General features: G+C 32.3%; 1 protein-coding gene across 1 annotated transcript; it reads left to right on the forward strand.

Annotated features, from left to right (window-relative positions):
* Nucleotides 1-1,156: 1,156 nt before the first annotated feature.
* Nucleotides 1,157-23,489, forward strand: LOC127725207 (uncharacterized). Its single transcript, XM_052232063.1, has 5 exons — nt 1,157-1,204; nt 2,430-2,816; nt 8,000-8,086; nt 12,985-13,075; nt 21,117-23,489. The coding sequence occupies exons 2-5, from the start codon at nt 2,438-2,440 to the stop codon at nt 21,196-21,198; spliced, it is 639 nt and encodes a 212-aa protein (XP_052088023.1). The 5' UTR covers nt 1,157-1,204; nt 2,430-2,437; the 3' UTR covers nt 21,199-23,489.

Genomic DNA, 23,489 nt, shown 5'->3' on the forward strand with positions numbered 1-23,489 from the left:
ATCGTTTTGCGTAAACATATCTTGATTAAAACAGTTCTATAGTACATGCTCACTCTATATGGACTTCGTTAACAGAATAATCCTCTTGCTCCCAACACTGCTCAAACAGAGTTTTGAGGAAAACAACTAAAATTGGATTAATATAAGTTTCACTGTTATGATGAAAAATTAGATGACTGATACGACGTGGATATATCTAAACTCGCTAGTGACAAGTATTTTCGGTCTTAGATCTTTGGATACTACAATATCCGTCTTGTCTATTAAATAAACTTTTGTGTCCTATCCAAAATGTTACATGTTGGTTGAATGGGGATCCGCATGGGGAATGATGCAAGGATAAGATGAGACGCATACTATGTCGATGTACCCGGTCTCGCTCCTTTTGGATTTTATGCTTTTTCCATAGTTTTTTACCATAATTTATATCTTTCTAATGAACTAAATATATTTTAGAAACCGGAAACTACTGCGGTTTATTATTTATGACTTCTTCGTTTACATTCAGAGCTGATGTGAACACTTTAAAAATACAAAGCCATTGTAGGTACTTGTCAATTGGTTTTGTTAAATATTTCGTCCTTGATTTGTCTTAATAATCTTTTGTTAATTTTGTTTTGTTATACGGCTGTCACATGTGGAGCAGGATATGCTCACCCTTCCGGATCACCTTAGATCAAACCCAGTTTTTGATGGGGTTCGTGTTGCTCAGTCTTTAGTTTTCTATGTTGTATTTTGTGTACTGTTGTTTGTCTTTTTTCTTTTTTAGCCATGGCGTTGTCAAATTATTTTCGACTTATGAGTTTGAATGTACCTTCGGTGTCTTTTGCCACTCTTTTGTTGTCTCACTAGCTTCTTATAATAAAGGCAACGTACCTTTCAGTTTTTTATTGCAAAAAATGCGACAATATGGATAGCGCAAAAATAAAAACTCGCAGTTTTAATATTTGATGGCATTATTTTTACGCAGCATTTCCTGAAAAAAGCATTTGTGTCGATGGTTCAACAATTGCAATTATAAACGCCAACATTTCTGAATTTAGAGAATCGAATTACAAAGTAAAAGATATCACATTAATCTTTCCGTTTCTTTTTTTACTTCCTTTCCTTTTTTTGTGTACATAAACGATAACAAGATGCATTATTTTTTCAGAGTTGTGTGCTGTAGATGACCCGTGTCCCAATGAAATCGACAGTAAGATAGGTATTACATTTTATTTTCTGTTTCTATCAAAAGTATATATTGGTCATACAATAGATGTTTTGTTTTCATAATGGTATAATAAAAGTAAACAAAGGATATGGGGTATCCATCCATGACACAAAATAAGTACATGCACAGCAACAAACACACAAAAGCATATGAGCAGCGCTTGTATTATTGTTCTTCATCTCAAAGTCACAGTGAGGTCATCAACACGAGGCAAACAAACTCTCGCCTACTGCAAGTTTAAGACGGGAGCAGAATTCTTTGCAAAATGATTCGGATCGACTTTGTAAGATGTAACACCATCAAATAAGGCCGGTCAAAAAAAGAACATACTGGAAAGTTGTACATATTTAAAACAAAATAGTTCCTATGCATAGGTGTAAATACAAAACTATGTAGAGTATATTTTAGTAATTAAGGTATTAAATGAAAGGTGAAGGACTGGTGATCCTTGTAACACATTTGACCGTTATGGAATATCCGTTTCACAGATGATATCGGATATGTTCCTCATGTCGTAACTACAATCCCGTTCCCTTTTCACGAATGTGACCTACCGAATTAGACTATTTACCCCTATTTGTGTATTGTTTTTGTTTGTTTTGTTCACACATCGTTGTCAATATAATGGAATTTGATGCGACTGTCATACAAGTGAGAGGTTTAGCTAGCTTTAAAACCAGGTTCAATCCACCATTTTCTACATAAGAAAATGCCTGTACCAAGTCAGGAATATGACAGTTGTTATCCATTCGTTTGATGTGTTTGAACGTTTGATTTTGCCATTTGATTGGGGACTTTCCTTTTTGAATTTTCCTCGGAGTTCAGTATTTTTGTAATTTTACTTTTGACCGATAATTTTGAATAATATAAAAATGTATGAATGAATTCTAAAGTTGAGGTCATATACTGCCTGTTTCTCAGATATGAAGTACCTGGTTTTAGGACGTAACACTGTGATACTTTTTTGTATCAACTTGCTGCTGAAAAATTATCTGACCGAATACTAGTATTTTCACAGTTTCCACGCAATGAAGGTAAATCCGGAATTGCATATCGAAAATATATTGTGTAACTAGTTAATGACAAGACCAAAAGTAATATAATAGAAGTTCCATTTTAAACATATTCAAGTTAAAATCATTCCTGTTTCAGATATTATTCACATGAAATAAAACAATGCTTTTCTACTCACATTTACTGATGTCTCTTCTCTTAGTGGCAGACATGTGTACAGGCGACCAAGCAGTTGAAGACAGTATTGACGGAACGTACGTGAATGACAGTGTAATTGTACGTGTAATGAAGCAGAAAGCTAACTGTGAATGTCGCGTCAGTCTTATAAACAATACAAGCAATTACTCTGTACTTATGAGAAGATACAGAGGACTGGGAAGAGTAGTTCCACCGACACAGAACTGTGGACTAGCTATTGATGTTCATTATCATAAAGTTACAGGATCTGAAAGAAATCTGGACCCAATTAAATGTAGAAATGGTACTAAAAGTCGAGAAATTGGTATAGAAAAAAATGGTGTTATTAAACTGAAATCAAAAATTATAAGTGGCAATTTTACTAGAGGATACTGTATGCAGATATATAGAAGTAAGCTCCCGTTTCATTATTGAATTTGAAATAAAATGCACGATGCTTCCTCATCTGTTACACGAAAATAGAAAATAGAAACTTGTAGTCTTATCAGCGATTTTAAGGGTAAAAGATACAGCAGAGGCAGATACAAGCCCGTCAAAATGTAACACGTTGTTTTTGCAACGTCACTAGTAATCAGCACTAAAATAATTGGAAAATTCAGACATCATCAAATCGCGCAGGTGAATTCAAAAGCATTTGCAAAAGAAAACAAATATGCTGTATATTTAAGCATGAGAAATCTACTGCGTTGGCATACAATTCGAGCAAAACTTTCAAAATTATGACAGTAATTCGTAAAGCATTTTGATATATGACGGGACAATTAAATTTTACTCTGCGATGTAGCATAAAGAAAACAATGCGACGTATTTTAGCGCCAAAAAGGGAAAATGGGAACTGCAATATTTAAAAGAATAGATTTTCTCTGGTTAACTTAAAGATAAGCACATGGACCTTAATTTATTTTTTTATGTGCAATTGATTGTGTGCTACTTCATGAATGAATATCAAAAATGCAAGAGAAAATCAACAGAAGATTATTTGTGTATGCATTGTGTATATTGTAGTGGGAAAATAACTCTTGGGCCAATATTTATAAAATTACAAAAAAAAATGCAAATGCATTCAACCTTCATTATGGTATTTAATTTAAAGCCTAAAAACTAAGGATATTTTAAATAAAATCGGATTGAGAAACGTCTTTTTGAAGGTTATGTTATTCTTTTGGAAAAGTATTAAAATATGAAATTTTGAGTTTTCGACTGACAAACATCAAGCCGGAATATCTAGACAAGTAATTATCGAATGTGTATTTATCTTTGAATGTTTCGAAAGTATATATCTACATTGACTTTTGTAAAACTTTATAAGATGTTATTTTCATATCTCTTCTGTATCGTATGCACTACAGTAGTGCTCCATTAAATTTTAATTGACAGCAAATCTTTGTGGAAAGGAGCAAGGATTTCTGTGAGCTAAATGCAGCATTCGTAATTTATAGAAAAATAAAGCCAAACACCAAAGTCAAACAAAACAACAATAACAACAAATAAAACACCCATGCAATTCAACAACAAAATGTTATCATTTATATGGTCCATTTGAGTTCTATAGACCATTAATCTTAAGCTGAAATATCGAAGATTTGATTGACAGCATATTCTGCAGAATGGCAACATGGTCTTCATTATTTTAAATGCAGATAATGTTTACAACAACTAACAACAAAAAGTCCGACAACAAAAGAATGCTTTCTTTTTTTTTCACCTATATCGTAGAAAGAAATCTAAAATATGTCTCGTGGAAGGCAACAAGGTCTTCTGTGAGGTAAATGTAGCACTTCATTGTGTTGATTATATAAAAGAAAATTAAAATAAGGAATAAGGGATAATAAAAATAGACCCTCCCCCCCCCCCCCCTGGGTAAAACAAATAACTTAACCCCGTCCTAAAAAAAAAAATTAAAAAAAAACAAGCGATCGAACAGAAAAATGTCATGCTTTCCCTAAATCCCTATATTTGGACGTTGTAATATTAACAGTTTCGAGTACATTTCAGTGTCAATGCATACATGTGTTGCTGATGTACATTTTCAAATCAACAATCCATAATTCTACATCTCGGCAAGGTATAATTTGTTCATTTGTCAATTTATTATATTCTCAACTTGTTATTAAAAAGACTGAGCTACAAACAAATGCAATGGTAGCGTGCACACATCAAGTGCGGGAGGTCGCTTTCCGATTTTTGTCCAAATCAATTCAAAGACTTTAAATGTTGTATTTACTACATTTCCATCAAAGCAAGGGACATTTTTAAGACTTAGAGCAAAGTATGGTCTTCTCCTATTAGGAGTGACATGTCTTGTAGGGGGTTGTTGTCTTGTGAGCAAGTGTGTTGGAAAACCAGCGAAGCATGTCTGGTACAAAGCAAATGTTATGATAATAATTATCAAGTTCACATGTTATTGTCCTGAATCCCTCCTTCAATATAAAATATGTAATGTAGTAAAAATTCTAAATATGAAAGATTCTAAACCTTAACACCAAAGCTGACCTGAGAACTAACTGGAATGATACATGGTCTTTTCATGTGGGTTGCCTTTACTGAAATTTTGGCCCCATTTTGGTGGGGTTCGTGGTGCTCTATCTTTGGTTTTTATGTATTTGTTTGTGGACTTGTTTGTCCTTTCGTCTTCTTTCGTTTTTACCACAGCGTTGTCAGTTTGAGTTCGATTTAAGAGTGTTTAATGACATCTTGTATCTTCCGCCTTTTTCTTTTACAAATTATCCTATCATGTAACACAATACAACACGTCTTCCATTGTAATATGTTCAAAGTATTTTTGCATGTTAAAAGTCCTAAAGTTAAACCCAAAAGTATACAGTATTGGGGAAAATAGAATGCAATTTTAATTACTCCATCTACACGTTACAGACTATCCTTCTATCCCTATCCTTGGAGAAAGAGGATAATTAGAAATAAGCCTACATTGTTCAGTTTTTCAGTTTACTATGATTAAATATACTCTAGTGTAAAACTAGTAATAAAACGAATAATCGCCCTTTGAAATGAAACTCTTTAATCTTTGACACGTTCCCGAAAGGACCCTATATTATATATGTTCAAGAGAAAATCAAATGATATTGTTTATCGTATTTTTCTAATGGAAGATAATATGTTAAAAATAGCATTATTATTCCTATTCCTCAAATTCTAAAACTCGGGAAGTGTTATCTATATATATATGATATAAATGTCTTTCTTTATTAGTGTGAATGGAGTTATAGGACAATCGTATTACATTTATTTCTATACCAAAAGAGTCCGTAGGGTAAACAGCAAACTTCCAAAACCTTGGGTGGAATTAGGACAATCATTTTTCATTTATTTCTATACCCAAATATTCCGTAGGGTAAACAGCAAACTTCCAAAACCTTAGGTGGATTTATAGGACAATCATATTTCATTTATTTCTATACCCAAAGAGTTCGTAGGTCAAACATCAAACTTCCAAAACCTTCGGCAAACTGTGAAAAGTGTTGATTATTTGGATGATATCAAGTTTCTATTCTTAATTGCATAATTGCTTAGGGGGAATAAATTTCGGTTTTTTCGTCTCCCTAGAGACCACAACCATGGAGCCATACATAAATTCGAATACAATCTATTAAATGTATGATTCATGTATTAATTTCAAACAATTATTCTCTAAAATATTTTAATAGTTACTGGTTAACCCAAAAAACGTTTTTGCAAATATCAAGACTTAAAATTTTGACACAAACAGCTCATATAGCGTGAATAACATGCCAATTTATTTGTTCCTGGTATCTCAAATACTTTAACAGGTTGTTCAAATATTCAGCCATGTTCGGCCAGAATTGTAACGTAAATTCGATTCCTTGAGTAGAGAGAGTGTCAGGCTATCTGTTCATTAAAAAACCCTTGCCACAATTCTCCGAGCAAACTTTCTGCCCATATCTGACAGTTTTCATTTAGCAGTCCAAATTTCTTGCCCTTCATCCTGGTCAATACACTCATTAAATGACTATCAATGATATTGTTCTGAAAGTGCATAAAATAATTTAACTGAATATCAAGGAATCAATAAATCAAATGGTGTAACATGCGTCTTCAGGATAATTGATTTTTTACGCTTTTTGGACCCCATTTTTAATATGACTTATGATTCAAGTTTTAACTTAACATGCTTAGTAATTAAAAAAGCGCCACTTTTTATTGCATCACCACAACTCTGCATATATAAATACACTACATATACTAGAGATTCACGTTTCGTCGCTTTTTCCCTAATAGTTTAGGCACTGGCAATTCATCTTTTGTGGAGGCATAATTGTTTTTCTAAGGACCTGAAACTTTTTTCTCCATTATATTACAAGAACAATTTTTTTTTCTCACTAACTTTGAACGGAAACCAACTAGTTTTCACTGTCCTTCTGACAGAAATATTCTTTTCTCAAGAAATTTAGAATCAAACAATTTATTTTTAAAATAAACCGCCAAACTGCACCCAACATGGTCATTAAATTACTAGTTATCAGGAAATTCGACTTAGCATATAATTCAGCTCGTAGGAAAAAAATCACAATTCCTTTTTAAAACTTCGGCACGATAAATGCTTACTTAATGCCACATTTAAAGATTCTTGCTGAGATTATGCTGGACATTACGTCATACATATCACAAAAACAGAATGCTATGCAGCAAATATTTACCCTTCTTAATTTCAAACAGACAATATTTGAACAGTAACATATCGTTCGAGTAAATCAAAAAAGACCACACATATATGTGCAACAATAGAGAGCAAAAAATGTCAGTTATTACATGCAGAAAAACATATACCGTTGATTTGTTCTTGCAATTTCGATATAACATACTTGAAGCAAAGCATGATCGAAAGTTCAAAATGGGTGTTCAATAGCTTATTTTAAGTTGGAATCAGAACACCCAGTTTTCTTTAAATGATGGAGATGCATTTTCCCTATTTGGCGCTAAACTACGTCAATGTGTATTCTCAATGCGACATTGTCATTAAGCAATTCCCGCTGTAAAGTAAAGCGCTATGCGCATTATTTTTATATACGATATTATTGATGATAGAAAGGTATCAGTCTTCATTTTCCTCGAAATGTCACAGTACATTTCGAGTGCTTACATATATACAACGTGTTTGTTTTCCTTTGCAGATAATTTCAAATTGAACTTTATATATTGGAATTCCTGTTCTTTTATACAATAATAGTAGAATAACCTATCCAAGACTTATAGAAAAATAATTTACGAGTTACCGAACAACACATTAATTCACGAATGCGCATGAGTTAATTATTAGTGTTTTGCTGTCACGAATTTTCTATTTTTGAATCCTTGTATTAGTTATTCTTTTATTACAATGACCATGAATTTTTTAATGGAAATAAAGTAGAAAGTGCAGGGAACTTTATCTTTCTCTATGCATTCTCATTTCGTGTTCATGTAACGTCATCGACAATGTGTTGACAACAACCATTGTTGTATGACGTCAGAGGGGTGAAATTATCTGTTTTTATTTTACTTGGGACTCACGGTGTTGCATTGCAAGCAATGTAATAATTTAACTTATTATCTTAGAAAATGGAGCGGATGGCCTCAATGTTAAATTAAAAATACAGTGTGATGATCCGGATAAGACAACAACGAAAGGATACAATAGAGAAGGTAATATAAATCACTTTAAGGTGTAGTTAAGGTTAAGGATGTTCGCTCCTCTTGTTTTTGAATTTTTGTCAGATATTCGGAATCCTCTGGTTTAATATATGTAGTGGCATTAAAAAAAAATTGCCCGCTAACCCCTACTTTTCTTTTTATAATTTGATTGCATATAGTTTAAAATGCCATCTTTGAAAATCTTATTAAATCCTTATTATTTTTTCATAGTTTTTGAAAGAAAAAAAGTGCCAATGTTAAATGTATGAAAAATCTAGAGAGAATCATTTCCCGCCAAATTTTCATTGGCTTATATCTCGAAAAGAAGCACACGGACCCTTCATTTTTTTCTGCTTTTATAGTTCCTTTATTTATATACTACTAATCTATAACAGTCTTTTAAAAAGCTTGTTATTTTGAAACAGAGTAGCGAGCATCCTTAAACATATTTTGTTTTACTTGAAGCAAAATGCATCAATAGAAATAACGATTTCGTATGTTAAGTTCTCGATATGAAGGAAAATACAACAAATACATTTCAGCATGCATTATGTAATATGTATAATAATATAGGGTTACTTACTGCATGAATAATGATGAATATTGTCCGGAGAAGATTTTAAGTTTCCATTAGCTTGCGCGTGCAAAATAATGTCCACGGCGACACGCTTTGCGGGGGACATAGAAATACCGGGCGTCCGTCCGTCCGTCCGACCTGTATTGTAAGCGCTCTCATGTGTACAATTCTTGCCATATTTTTATGAAACTTATATCATAGGTTAATATCAGCAATGTCTCAAACAAGTTTGAAAATCAGTGCCGATCAATCATTTTTAAAAGAGTTATCCCCTTGGAAATATTAATTATATGGAACACTCTTATGTGTACATTTTTTGGCAGATTTGTATCAAATTTATATGATAGGTTTATATCAGCAATGTCTCGGACAAGTTAAAATATCAGTGCTGATCAAATATTTTTGAAAGAGTTATGCCCTTTGAAATAATTATTATATGGAAAATAGGATTTCAAGCGCTCTCATTAGTACAAAAGTTAAAAGATTTTTATCACATTCGTATTAAAGGTTTATATAAGCAATGTCTCGGACAAATTTAAAATCAGTGCCGATCAAATAATTTTAAAAGAGTTATGCCCCTTGGAAATATTTATTATTATTATAGATATTTGTAAACAGTTTTAAAGAACAGAAAAAAAGTATTTTTTAATTATTGCACTTCGATAGATAAAATGAATGCAACGCAGGGAATTATGAAACTCTGTTCTTTAATTATCGTCCTATTTCTGTTTCTAGTATTGTTTGTAAGGTTATGGAGAAATTCCGTTTTAAACACTTGTATGATTATATGAGGAGTAATAACCTTTTGTCAAAGATTCAACCTGGATTCCAGCAAGGAGACTCTACTGTGAATCGGTTAATTGAAACATATCATAAAATTATCAGTAATATGGATAGTTGGAGGGATGCAAGATCTTCATTTTGTGATGTGTCTAAAGCCTTTGATAAAGAACTTTTATTCAAACTTAAACAGTCTGGCTCAATGATCAGCTCTTATCTTGGATAGAGAGTTAATTTTCAGATCGTCAACAAAAAGTAGTATCAGAAGGCTTTTCATCAACTCTTAAAAGTATATATGTAGGTGTCCCTCAGGGATCAGTTTGGGACCCTTTCTGTTTTTCATTTATATAAATCATATAGTAAATGACATTGTTAATGACATAAGCCTTTTTGCAGATGACATTTCTTTATTTGTTATAGTAGCCGATGATCATGCTGTAGCAGCTGATTCTTTGACTGATGACTGCGACTAGAACTTAAACTGGGCTAAACCATGAGCTGTTCAATTTAACTCTAAGAAAACGAAAAAAAATATTGTATTTACTAGAAGGGAAAGGGAGCATCCACCTGTTTTTTATTTTTGGTGAAGAGGCTGAGAAAATAAATAATTACTGTCATCTTGGGATAACATTTCAGTCATCAGCTTCATGAAACACACATATTGATAACATTTATAAAAAAACATGCTCTCGTTTATCTGTACTTCGACAAGTTAAACATTAATTAGACAGGAATTCATTTATACGTATTTACTGTGCTTTTATTAGACCTATACTAGAGTATGGTGATTTTGTTTTGGGCAACTGCTCTCAGCGCGAGTCCAAGCTTCTTGAAAATATTCAAATAGAAGCTGTTGGAATAATTGGACTACGGCGTAATTCCTCAAGACATAAACTTTATATTGAATAAGGAATAGAAACTTTGGAAAATAGACGAAATAAACATAAGTTTATACTGTTTCATAAAATATTAAATGGGATGACACCTGCAAATTTATATGAGTAAGTCTAGCTAAATTTTCCGAGAAAAACCCCTTAGACTTTTAGGAATGACAATTATACTTTTCACCTCCACTTGCTAGAACTAGCTCTTACTTTAATAGTTTAATTCCTTCCTCTCTACGACTTTGGAATGGTATTCCTACAGGTATATAAAACCCCCAAGTTTATGTATATTTAGAGGTAGACAAGACAAATTTGATAGGACTATAATATTAGATATTGTCAACTAAAAAATAATGGTAGCAACCTGAAAATTCATTTGTTTGATCAATTTTTATCAGTAAACACTAGCTGTTAAAAATGTAATCACCCTGTTTAGGATACCAGCATTTATTTGCCCTAAGTACAGTTATGTAAGACAGATCTTACTTGATTCCATTTAATCAATTGTTGACGATAATGTTGACATAACTATTGATTTATTACTTTTTGGAAACAAATTATTTTCGTATGCTATTTTTAAATCTGTTCAGAAATATATCAGCGACACTAAAAGTTTTGTTTGAAATTTAAAAAAAAAAACCAATTTATTTCGTGATAATTTGTTTTCAATTCTGTCCTTTTTTTCTACAATATTATTTAATTTATTCCACTAAGTAAGCTTAGTGTCTCTTCAAGACCTTATATATATATAAATATATATATATTTAATGACTTATAAAAAATATTTACATATCTCAAGGAACTTGATTAAATGATGATCAATTGCCTACACACCTTATTTACTATACATTTAGTAATTAACTCTGTTAATATGAGCCTGTTGCTAAATCTTTTTCATCTCTCAATGAATAAAATATGTTTAAAATCAAATATGACGTCGATGAATTAGAGCTATATTTCTAGAGCAATATCAAAGAGTATTGCACGTTAATATTTCGTTACGTTATGTGGGGATTATTACGTAGCTTTATTAACTAATGACTTAGAATACCTTATAAGTTGTCCATTTTATACGATTACATTTGTCTTAGAGCTGGTATTTGATACAGGTCTAATACTGTACAGAGAAGCTAATTAATACAGAATTTTTACTGGTCTTAATACAGGATTTTTACCTCTGGTTTTGGTTCAAAAAGGGTGTCAGAAAACGGATGTGTGTATTTTTGCTTATGTGTTTTCTCTATATGCCGTTTTGTTTTTCTTTGTTGACGTATTTGTTTATTTTTATAGTGATTAAGATTATAACACAATGTTCACTACTGTACCCCTATTTTTGACATTTTTATCTATTATGTCTGTTTGTTTTGTTCACACATTGTTGTCATATAATGGAATTTTTTGCGACTGTCATACAAGTGAGAGGTTTAGCTAGCTATAAAACCAGGTTTAATCCACCATTTTCTACATAAGGAAATGCATGTACCAAGTCAGGAATATGACAGTTGTTTTCCATTTGTTTGACGTGTTTGAGCTTTTGATTTTTCCATTGGATAAGGGACTCTCCGTTTTGAATTTTCCTTGGAGTTCGGTATTTTTGTTATTCTACTTTTTACGCGAAATAATGGATTTCAATATATTTGATGTTAGAGTTGTTGTTATTTTTGATATGTTATACTATTTTGTTCTTTGAGATTATACTATTATGGACGGTAGAAAGTGTGAATCTCCAGAATTATCAACAATAACAGATTATTTCTTTGAGGGCGCAGACCGAGATGAGAGACATTTGTAGGATTGACAATCTTGGATATATGCCATGCTTCGAATGGACCTTATTTGTTTTATTATACAAAAGGAGCCTTCGACAATGTTCGAGCCATTAAAGATACATGTTAAAGAAGCTCCTGTACATGGCTTACTGTAGTTACAAATAATTTGTCAAAACACTTACGTCAGAGAATTATTTTGTGACTTTAAAGATGCCTCATATGTACAACAAATGAAGACTATTTCTTTAAAGTAGTGGTGGCCCTGAAAAGGGCGGTTTGTGAAAGCTATACTCGGCACTAGATTGATTTCAGTTGCCATTTTGTTTACATATGTCAGTGACGTCATTTTGATAGCATTACCTCTGTTCAAATCGAGAGGTTCAAAGGTTTTTTTTTACCGGTGAAGAAAATGAATCATATTGATCCTGTATGGGTTTTCCTACTGTCGTGTTTATCCTCAGTCAGCTTTTGTTGGTTATTTTAGTCATTGGTTAATTAGGTGTCATAAAATGGGTGTTTTCATATGAATCCTGTATTGTGTCCTCGTAAAGTCGTATTGGGTCGATGTTAGCTATATTGGCTCGATGCGGACTTGAACATGATATAGGATAAATATGAAAACACCCTTTTAATAACACTATAATATGATAAAATTATTTATATGAATCTGAATTTAAGTTGAGAAAACGTGCTAAAAACATGTCTACTTAACCTGTGTTTATATTTAATCATGAGTATTTTTTAAAAGTCTAATGATGGAGAGAAATAAAAAAAAGACACGCCATTTATTATTTTAGTATTTCTATCGGTTTGATATTTACGATACAATAATACAGACAACTTGGTTTGATGTGAAATTTATTCAAAGTTGAGAAGAATAGTATGCAATATAATTTACAGATCAGAAGTTAGAAGTATACATCTATATAGGAGCAGGAGCAGGAGGATTGCTAATGATGATATCTATTCTATTGATTTTACTTTGTATAAGGTAATTGCAACTAACATTATTTCATAATGTTTGATTCTTGGCCAAGTCAATCCAAAGACTTTAAGTGAAATATTTGCTATGTCTACACAAGCATGTAAACATTTTAAGAGTAAGAACAAAGCATAATATGCTAAATGTGTCCTAATCGGGTTGATATGTCTTCTTGTGGACTGCTGAGCAAGCGTGTTTTTTTTAAACAAATAATAAAAAACACTGATATAGTAATCATCAATGATCATAAAAACGGCATGACCAAAAATTCAGAAAAACTAGCAGCTTTAGCGTAGATTTTGAATCCTGAGAACACTTTGGATAATCCATCATCAAGATCAAAGAGTGGACAGACAAAATAAACAAAAACAATGTTTACCAAACCATCAAAGCATGTCGGATAAAAAGCAAGGGTCATGAAGAGAATTATCAAGTTAACATGTTATCGTCCTGACTATGCATCTACAATCTGTACGTTTAGCATTCACTGTTTAATCAATTATCCTAGACATTATGGTCATTACGGCCAGGATAATGTCAGTTATTGTGTCCAGATTGTCATCATATTTGATATACTAAAAGTCTACCAAATGCAAATTAATAGTTAAGGGAATTAAGTATTAGGTTAAGATCATCGTTTTTTTTTTTTTAATCAATGAAAATTTGGAAATTGTAATATTTATGTTATTAATGGAGATACATATGTTGTTAAATATATGTCTGATTGACACATCACGATAAAATATTTATAAGGAAACTGACAAAACTTTATGACGAGAAATTAGTATCTTGAAGATAAATCTAAGATGTTATCATAAAATCTTCGAAAATCTGAAACCGGAACATTTATCAAATGTAACTCTATTTTATAACATTACAAACAGAATTGTATACGGAAACTGACAAAATATCATGCCAAAACAATAATTATTGTTTGCCAAAAATTCAGATATTATCATAAGATCTCCGAAAACAGGAAACCAGAAAATGTTTCAAATGTAATGCAAATTCAGACGTTCTTTTTCAAGATTTTCTTCATAAAAAAATGATGAATTGGATGAAATTTAAAAAATCTCTCATGTTTAACAATATTTGACCTGACCTTGGATAGTTCTGTAATAGCACAACACAAGAACAAACTGTCAACGAAATAGCTTGATTCGTCAGATATATACAAAGCATAAAAAGAAACTCACAAAAAGACTAAAGAGACGAAGAACCGATACAAGAAAGTACTCGTAAAAGCCTTTAACAACTGATAAAAGATCCCAGAGTACATGCAGTTACTGCAAGCTAGTTCAAAGTCGTTTACAAATATTAGGTACAAACTGTTTTCCCAGACTTAAGTATCAATCAGGACATATCCAACGGATTTAGTGTAGAGACGTCGAAAACAGTCTGAAAAAAAGCGCGATCATGTTCAATGCCACAATATAAGTAAACAATATTGACATAATGTAGGGCTATAAGTTTTCATATCTGTATAGCAAAATCAAAATCAATGTTGGTACAGATAAAAGCAAAAGCCAAAGATCTTAATACGACGTAAATTTCCAACCTTCAAGAATAGGCTTATTCAAGGGATCAATGACTTAACATCGATCGAAGCTAATTTAAAATAATATTTGCATTATTTTCGTCTTTGCAAGAGTTTCCCAACCTTCTTCAGTATATAAAGAATATATACTTGCTTAAATAGTAACTCCGGTTACAATTCGTGCTGTCTCGATATTGTTTTCCTTAACGATCCGCAATAAATTTTGTAGACCACAATTGTATCACACTAAAACAATATTTTAAAATCAAAAGAATATAAATGTCATGTATATGTATATTCTCTTCAAATTTAAACTTTAATTTCCCCAAGACATTTGGTTGTTTGAGACTTTTTCCATTATAAAATTAATATGGGTAGTCGACTTGCAATCATAACTTCAATAAACGCCAGGATATAGCGTATAAGGAAGATGCATGTGTGTACCAGGTATGTGAAGATATATATGAGTTTGATGTACATAATATTATTTTTTTTTACATTTCTCCAAATGAACATGCCATAATTTACCCATTTATTCAAAATGTTTAAATGGTTTATGTTATAAGGTTGTTTTTATATTATTATTGAGTAAGGCTAATCATAAAGTCTGAGTTAGAATGTTAATTAGTAATCAAGAAAACCTTCGAGTTTAAATTCTAATTCGACTTAATATTTGAATAAATGGTATAGTACGATTAAAATTTGAGTTCAGAAAGGTCAAACTCTAAAATGTTTCTAAATGGAATGTCCAATTTTTACTCTGACAACACCGTTGGTGGACAATACAAAAAAATTGCTATTTGATTCTACAATTAATGGGATAATGTGTCGAAAATCATATTTGAATATTTGCATACACTCTTGATTCCATTTATAGCAATAATCAACGATTATCTGAATGTTGTTATAACCCATGTTTTCTTTTCAACTTCGAATGTCCCGAATGTTTACTTTTGATGATCGTTATGGGTGACAGATTATCATGGATAACTTAAGATTGTCCATGTTAGAATAGGCCTTCCTTACATGTACTTATCTCTGAACTTATCAATGGATTAATAATCTCCTTACGTTAAACAATGGAAAAAATAGCTGACGCTCAGATTTTTCTCAACTTATTAGGCCCCATTTGGTTATATAGCTCTTCAACTGTTTATGTTCTTATACATCTTTGGCTTTCAAATATCCGGCTTTGATCGTTCCTAATCAAGGTAAATCCAGGAAAGTGCTTCGGACGCATGCAATTTGAGCTTTCTGCGTTTATCCATTTTTTCTGATTATTCTATTTAATGATTAATAGCATTCGTTTAGCACATCAAATTTATTGTAAAGTTCAAATTGACCATATGGTTGTATGTATATAATACCTTGTTTTTGTTTTTTTATTTAAACTTAAGGTTTCTGTATATATCACAAGACAAATTGCAACATATGTTTTCCATGTGTTTTAAAACATGTAAAAATCATATGGATAATGTAAAAATCATATGGATAACATATGACTTTCATAGGTTTTTCGTATGTTTCGTGTTACATATGAAAAACATATTTTTCGAAAGACATGTTTTCCATGAGTTTCCAATCATATGAAAACATACATTGCCATTTGTCCTGTGTATTATTAGGTCTTTCCACTTTTCCATGGAAAGACCTATTGGTTTTGTTCTGATTATTAGGCCTTTCCACTTTTCTGTGGAAAGACCTATTGTATTTGTTCTGATTATTATTATTTTATTCCGCCAAATTTTGTTCTCGCGTAAAATTTTTGTTTCGCAAGATGTTGCTTAGATATTTCTTATATAGTATCATACAGTTTATGCGCTTTTTATTTTCACCCATTCTAAGCCGAACAATTTTCTTTGCAGGAGTTGTCTCCCCGAACACTGTTTTCCTTGTGACTGCATCTCCTCCGTAACCGTAAAAGAAAGCGACAAATTTATTTTATAAAATTACTCGTTATATCCTTTGCATGATTTGTCCTATTTTGACCGAAGCGATATGAATATTCCATATGAGAGTTATTTCCCTCTTTGCATTTGATATAAGTGATATGCATTTCTATCTTGTAAACCATAAGTGATAGAGACCTAGGATCTTTTGATTTGAGGTCCTTGATCCAAAAATAAGAAAATTAGGTCAAGGTCAAAGGTCAAGGTCATGTTGTGATTTATACATTAAGTTCATATCGCTTCTTCCTAGAAAGAGTTATAGATATCGACAAGTTATCGCATTTCTATGAAAAGAAAATCGCTTTTAGTCCCGTACATTATACTGTAAAATGCTAATCCTTCTTACGTACAAATTTCGTTCTGATATAGAAATCCATCCCTGCAAAAATCTGCTCCAATTCATGTATTTTCTGAAATTAATAGATGAGACACGTGCGGTCCGCTTGATTGCGAAATTAAAATCAATGTTGTAGAAATCCCTCCCAAATTCGTCAATATTACTGAAATCCTACAATCAAATTTCTAAACATGCATTAAAATACAAATATGTGCTCCCGTAAACATGTGTACGTAATATGTATGCATGATCCGACATCAATGACCTGTACAAAATAAAAACAATAGTTATCGTGTTTCTCTGATCAAAACACATGTGCTCTGTTCAACGGTCTCCCCTGAAAAGAAATAATTAATATTCTAACTCCAGACATATATATTCGAGGGTCACGTGACTTCACAACACCATCTCTAGCGCGGACCTAAATTTAGTATAAAACATTCCATATCCAAATAAGGAAAATAAAACTTTCAAGATAAAATTTACTCCGTTTTCCTACAAATTCAATCAAAATGCATACACAACAAATAGATGAAAAATGGAAGTCCGAGGTAACATAGAAACTAGAGAAAATTTATAAACGAATGATGCTAGGATCAATTTTTATGAGGACATCTCAGGCGTCCGTTTGGCTGTGCGGGATGTATAAGTACGCAGTCACGTTCGGTCAGAATATAGGCGTTATTTAAGTTAGCTGCGTCGCACAGAGAAAGTGCCATGCAATCAATCAATCAATCAATCAATCAATCAATCAATCAATCGACCAACCAACCAACCAACCAACCAATTAATCATGTTTCGGAGGGGAAAGACCGTTAAACAATTGTTTTTTAAACAATTGATTTTTATTTGTTATTATTATACTTTTCTTGCGGTATAAAGTTGTTTCGCAAGATGTTGCTTAGACATTTTGAATATGATATCGAACAGTTATTGCGCTTTTTAAACTTGTCTCGTTAAGGCGAAGACTTTGTAAGAGTTATCTCCCTAACACTGTTTTTCTTGTGAGTGTATCTCCTCCGTAACCAAAAAAAAATAACGACAAAATTCTTTTTTCATATTTGTTCGTTACATCCTCAGAAATTTTAAGCTGATTTGGATCGAAGCGATCCTGTGAAATTTTATAGGAGTTATCTACCTTTATCAATTAAATTTGTCGTTATGTTTTTGTAACTCATAAACCGTAAGCCGTATTAACCTATAGTCTTTTTATTTGAGGTCCTTGGGGCCTTACTTAGAAAATGAGGTCAAGGTCAAAGGTCATGGTCATGTTCTCAATTTTGTCTTTTGCTTGTTTTTGCATTTTCTCTGATATTTTTAACGTTATATATAAAAGAACTACTGCAAAATGTTTGTTTTATTGGGATGAAGATATGATACATTTGGTCTGAAACAATCCAGTGACATCTTATAGGAGTTATTGCCCCTGGAATGTTTTATTTTAAGGTAAATTGATTATTACTTCAAATTGGTACATGATAAAGCAAAAAGGTCTTTTAGAAAATGTTAAGTGACATGTGACCTTGAAAAGTATCAACCGGAAGTGACCTTGAGTGAACCGGAAGTAATCATTTTTGCACTTATTTTGTAAAAATACATAGAAACCATATATTTTTTTAATGGTCATAAATTAACTTATCATTTGAGACAAGAAGTGACATTTTATAAACCGAAAGTAGCATATTATCTCCCTTATTACAGGCATATGTATATACAAACTATATATTTTTGGAATCAGTGTGAATAAAGCTATCGAATGAGACCGGACATTACATTTTCTAAACCGGAAGTAGCAAATTATCTCCCTTTTTACAGGCAAAAGTATATATAAACCATATATTTTTGGAATCAGTTTAAATAAAGCTATCATATGAGACCGGAAGTGACATTTTCTCAACCGAAAGTTGACAATTATCTCCCTTATTTCAAGCAAAAGTCCATAGAAACCATATATTTATTGAATCAGTATAAAGAAACCTATGATTGGACGCCAATAGTAGCTTTGAGTAAACCAGAAAGAGCTTCTTATCAATTATTTAGAAAATTGATGTGGAAAGACCTTCAATTGTTCTTTGAACAATTGGTTTTTAATTTTTTTTTTTTCTTCTTCCGCCAAACCCTTTTCTTGCGGTATAAAGTTGTTTCGTAAGATGTCGCTTAGATATTTTGGATATTATATCGAACAGGAATTGCGCTTTATAAAACTCATCTTGTTAAGCCGAAGACTTTTTTATTGTAAGAGTTATCTCCCCAAACACTGTTTTTCTTGTGAGTGTATCTCCTCCGTAACCAAAAAAGATAACGATAATTTTTTTTTCATATTTGTTCGTTACATCCTCAGGAATTTTTGGCTGATTTGGATCGAAGCGATCCGGTGAAATCTTATAGGAGTTATCTACCTTCACCAAATAAAGTTGTTCGTTATGATTTTGTAACTTATAAACCGTAAGACGTATAAACCTAGAATCGTTTTATTTGAGGTCCTTGGGTCCTAACTTAGAAAATGAGGTCAAGGACAAAGGTCAAGGTCATGTTCTAAGTTTTGACATTCACTTCATACTGCTTCTACTCAGAAAGAGTTAAAGATACCGACAAAAAAAATTTGACCAAAATGTTAGTCGCGACATGATATAACTGGAGAGTTTTTGTCAAAATGGAACGCGTCATTTTTTGGGGGGGTTCCATGCCACTAAAATGGTAAAATGAACAAATTAACTAATTATAGCCTCAAACTTTGTAGCTATCATGATGCGCATTTTATCTTCATTAATCAACCAAGGTCCACCACCGACCACCCGTCCTCCCCCCCCCCCTTTTTTAAATTTTTTTTTTAGGAATCCCAGTTCTATTTTACTGTAAAAATGCTAATCCTTCTTATGTACAAACTTCTTTCTGAAATAGAAATCCATCCCTGCAAAAATCTGCTCCAATTCATGTATTTTCTGAAATTAATCGATAAACGTTTTGTTAAAGTACTATAACAACAGCATTATTTTTGTGTGCACGCAATGAATGAAGACTCGTGGTCACCGATTAGACAATAGTTTACCTGTAAAATGAATCATGAAAATATATTCCCGTTAGCACTATAAATCACGTGCGGTCCGCTTGACGTTCTGATCTGGATTGAGAAATTAAAATCAATGACGTAGAAATCGCTCCAAAGTTCGTAAATATCAGTGAAATCCTACAATCAAATTTCTAAACATGCATTAAAATACAATTCTGTGCTCCCGTAAATATGTGTACGAAAAAAGCATGCATGATCCGACATCAATGACCTGTAAATGAAAGAAAATTAAATCCGTTTGCACAATCTTTATACACAGGTCTGGTCTTGACGACATCCTCCTCTGCAAAGAAATCTTTTTTAGTATATCAGCTTGGTGACGTCACAATCACACCATCTTCAGCGCGTGCTACCTAAAATAAAGTAGGGGTTTTCCCCTTTTCCGAAAGAATTAGAAATGTGCACGTAGATTAAAAACAAAAGATCCATGCGGGTCAGGTCCGATTTCCTTTAAATACAAAATTGAATTAAATGCACACACAATAAGTAAGTAAGACACAAATTCCGTGAAACCTTATAAAAAAAGGAACATTTATAAAGGAAGATGCAAGGATATTTTTTGGAGGGATGTTTAAATCCTTGCATGTTCCTAGAAATATCATAATTTAAATATAAATAAACATGTTGCACGGACCCGTTTTCGCATGTTCCTAGAGGCAAGGTCCCACGTCTTTAAACAGGGGAACTAGGCTCTCAATTCCTTTTTCACTTGTTCCTAGAGGCTAGGTCCCACGTGTTTAAACAGAGGAATTAGGCTCTCAAGTCCTTTTTCGCTTGTTCCTAGAGGCTAGGTCCCACGTGTTTAAACAGAGGAATTAGGCTCTCGAGTCCTTTTTCGCTTGTTCCTAGAGGCTAGGTCCCACGTTGTGTAATCAGCCAGCCAACCAACCAACCAACCAATCAATCAACCAACCAACTAATCAATCAATCAGTTTAATCAATCAATCAACCAATCAAGCAACTATGTTTGGAAGGGGAAAGACCGTTAACAATTGTTTTTAAAACAATTGATTTATATTTGTTATTGTTATTCTGACATATTTTTTTTACAATAGATTTGCTAATCTTCAATTTTTATACAATTTAACTGGGATATTAACGTCCGTTACATTTTTTGTAAATCCTTTATGCCAATAAAAGTTTATTTCGAATTAAAGGAACAGATCAACAAAGAAAGACAAAAAGAAGAAGAAACTGCGAATGACAGCAATGATACTGATTCTGATAATGGCAAATTGAAAGATAACATATTATACGTTTCCTCAGATCCACAAGATATCATTGAAGACGGTAATTACAGTACTGTAGATTTAGAAAATAAACGAATAGTAAATGAAAGTACAAGTTCTGGTGTAGAAGATAGTACAGCTGACGGAAACTACAGTTCAATAGGAACTACTGATAGTAGTCCAGATACTCGGAATAAACCGAAACCGGCCGTCAACTTTAATGAATCGGACACGCAAAGGCAACATATATCTATCTTGGAAAATAGTAATAATGAGTATGCCGTGGTAGATAAAGGGAGACAATCTGGTGGTGTTAAACATGCTACTCCTTTGGAGGTAAAGAATAGCAGCGAGAAAGACACGGAAATGTCTGTTATAGATCAAACATATGCAGTGGTTGATAAAGCAAATAGGAAAAAAGCTGATGAATGAAGACTAAACAATGTGCAGCAAATTGTACGAATTTCCAGAAAAATACTTTTTATTGGAGATTTCGGACATGACTTCTTATAAATGCAGCCTGCAGTTAAAATGCTTTTTGGAACAAGCGTATGTAAGTACGTATCAGCAGACGATAACTGAAATAAAATACCTGTAAACATGCTTAGTGCCCAATGCGGTGTGTGTAATAAAGCCATACTGTTTAATCTCTACTTTATATTTTGTACAAACTATATAACAATTTAAGGCCTTGCTTTGTCATATTTTCAGATAATTCAACAGGTTAAAATGTATTTTTGTGTTTTGAAAAAAGAGACATGTTCAGTACACTTTTTTATTGACATTTGAGTTAGTAAGTTACCTTATTCATCAGCTTGAAATAGTGAAAACTATCAACGGGTCATAAATAATATAAAATAATCTATATTATACATGTATTGAATTTGAAGGATATATGATATTTAACGAGGCCAATTAATATACAATAGATATCAAAGGTCAACAATTGTTGAACGTCGAATTCATAAGTTGAAAAACACTGTGTGAATGATCGACCAAAGTCCGTTTTCAGAGACAAAGAAGCTGTGAAATGTCTATCATCTCTTCACGATAAATATGTTGGTGTTCCTGCGGGCAAAGCTTCAAAAACATATTGTCTTTGTACGTAAATCGTACTACGAGTGTCTTGTAAAAAATTAGGAATAAATAATACTATGAAACTGTTTACTCGCGTAGTGGTATTAACCATAATTATGTGGATTCTTACAAACTCTAAGGAACTTCTGGATAATTTTAAATCTTGATCTTCCTCTGAAATTAATTCTATCAAAACTTTTTATTTTTCAACCCAGTATACAAAAAGGTTAAACATACTACACAGAGGAACAAGTGATCAGTATGCTGGAGTTTCTCATAGACAACGTATTTGTTGAATTTGGAGGTAGACTTTTTCAAAAAATTGTCATCATTCCTAATGGAACGAACTGTGCGCCTATCCTTGCCGACCTTACTTATTTTCATAAGGAGTAGAAGTTCCTTCAGATACGTGTCACTTGTCAAAAACAATAAGATCAAATAACCCAGATCTTTAATTTCACATTCAGGTATATTGATGATGTTATTTCCATTAACAATCCAAACTTTTCTAATTGGGTTCCATTAAATATATCCTTCAGAACTAGAAATTACAGACCAACAGATTCGGCTTCCTCTGCCTCATTTTTAGACTTATACTTCAAAATTGACAGAAGCGGTCATCTCAGTGCCAAAATCTATGACAAAGGAGACGATTTTAACTTTGAAATTATCAATTTCCCCCAACTCAGTATTAATAAACCAACTTTACCTGCATATGGGATACACATTTCCCAACTCATTCGGTATTCAAGAGCTTGCAGCTGCTACTCAGACTTTATAAAACGCGTACGTCACCAATCTCTGAGCAGAAAGTTGATGAACCAAGGTTATGTCAAAGAACGTCTCGTTTATTTCTAAAAAGGTTCCTTGGAAGATACCAAGACCTTGTTAATGAATATATTCACAAATAAAACATGATGGTCTTGGTGTATAGATTTTAGGTACTGATGTTGTTTATCATCTTAATTACGTGTCATAGTGTTCTTTTATTTGTCTTGTATATTATCAACCTTTACTGTTTGGTCCATTTTCAGTAACATCCTGTTGGCGTAGCTCGGTACTTATGCATCTTGCCATTGTGTTACTGTGCTATAGTAATTTTTTGTATTCTTGTCTTTTATTTTTGCGTATGTACTTTGTCTTTATGCCATTTAATTTTTCCTTGTTGACATATTTGTTTGTTTTTATAATGATTAAGATTAAAACACAATGTGGACTGCTGTA

Source organism: Mytilus californianus, unplaced genomic scaffold (genome assembly GCF_021869535.1).
Source record: "Mytilus californianus isolate M0D057914Y unplaced genomic scaffold, xbMytCali1.0.p SCAF_15, whole genome shotgun sequence".
NCBI lineage: Eukaryota > Metazoa > Mollusca > Bivalvia > Mytilida > Mytilidae > Mytilus > Mytilus californianus.

Excerpts from the sequence above, each read along its gene's own strand:
- LOC127725207 (XM_052232063.1), top strand. The coding sequence starts at position 2,438 with ATGTGTACAGGCGACCAAGCAGTTGAAGACAGTATTGACGGAACGTAC. Across the intron at positions 8,087-12,984 it reads GAAAGGATACAATAGAGAAG|ATCAGAAGTTAGAAGTATAC; the intron begins GTAATATAAATC and ends TATAATTTACAG. Across the intron at positions 13,076-21,116 it reads TTGATTTTACTTTGTATAAG|GAACAGATCAACAAAGAAAG; the intron begins GTAATTGCAACT and ends TTCGAATTAAAG.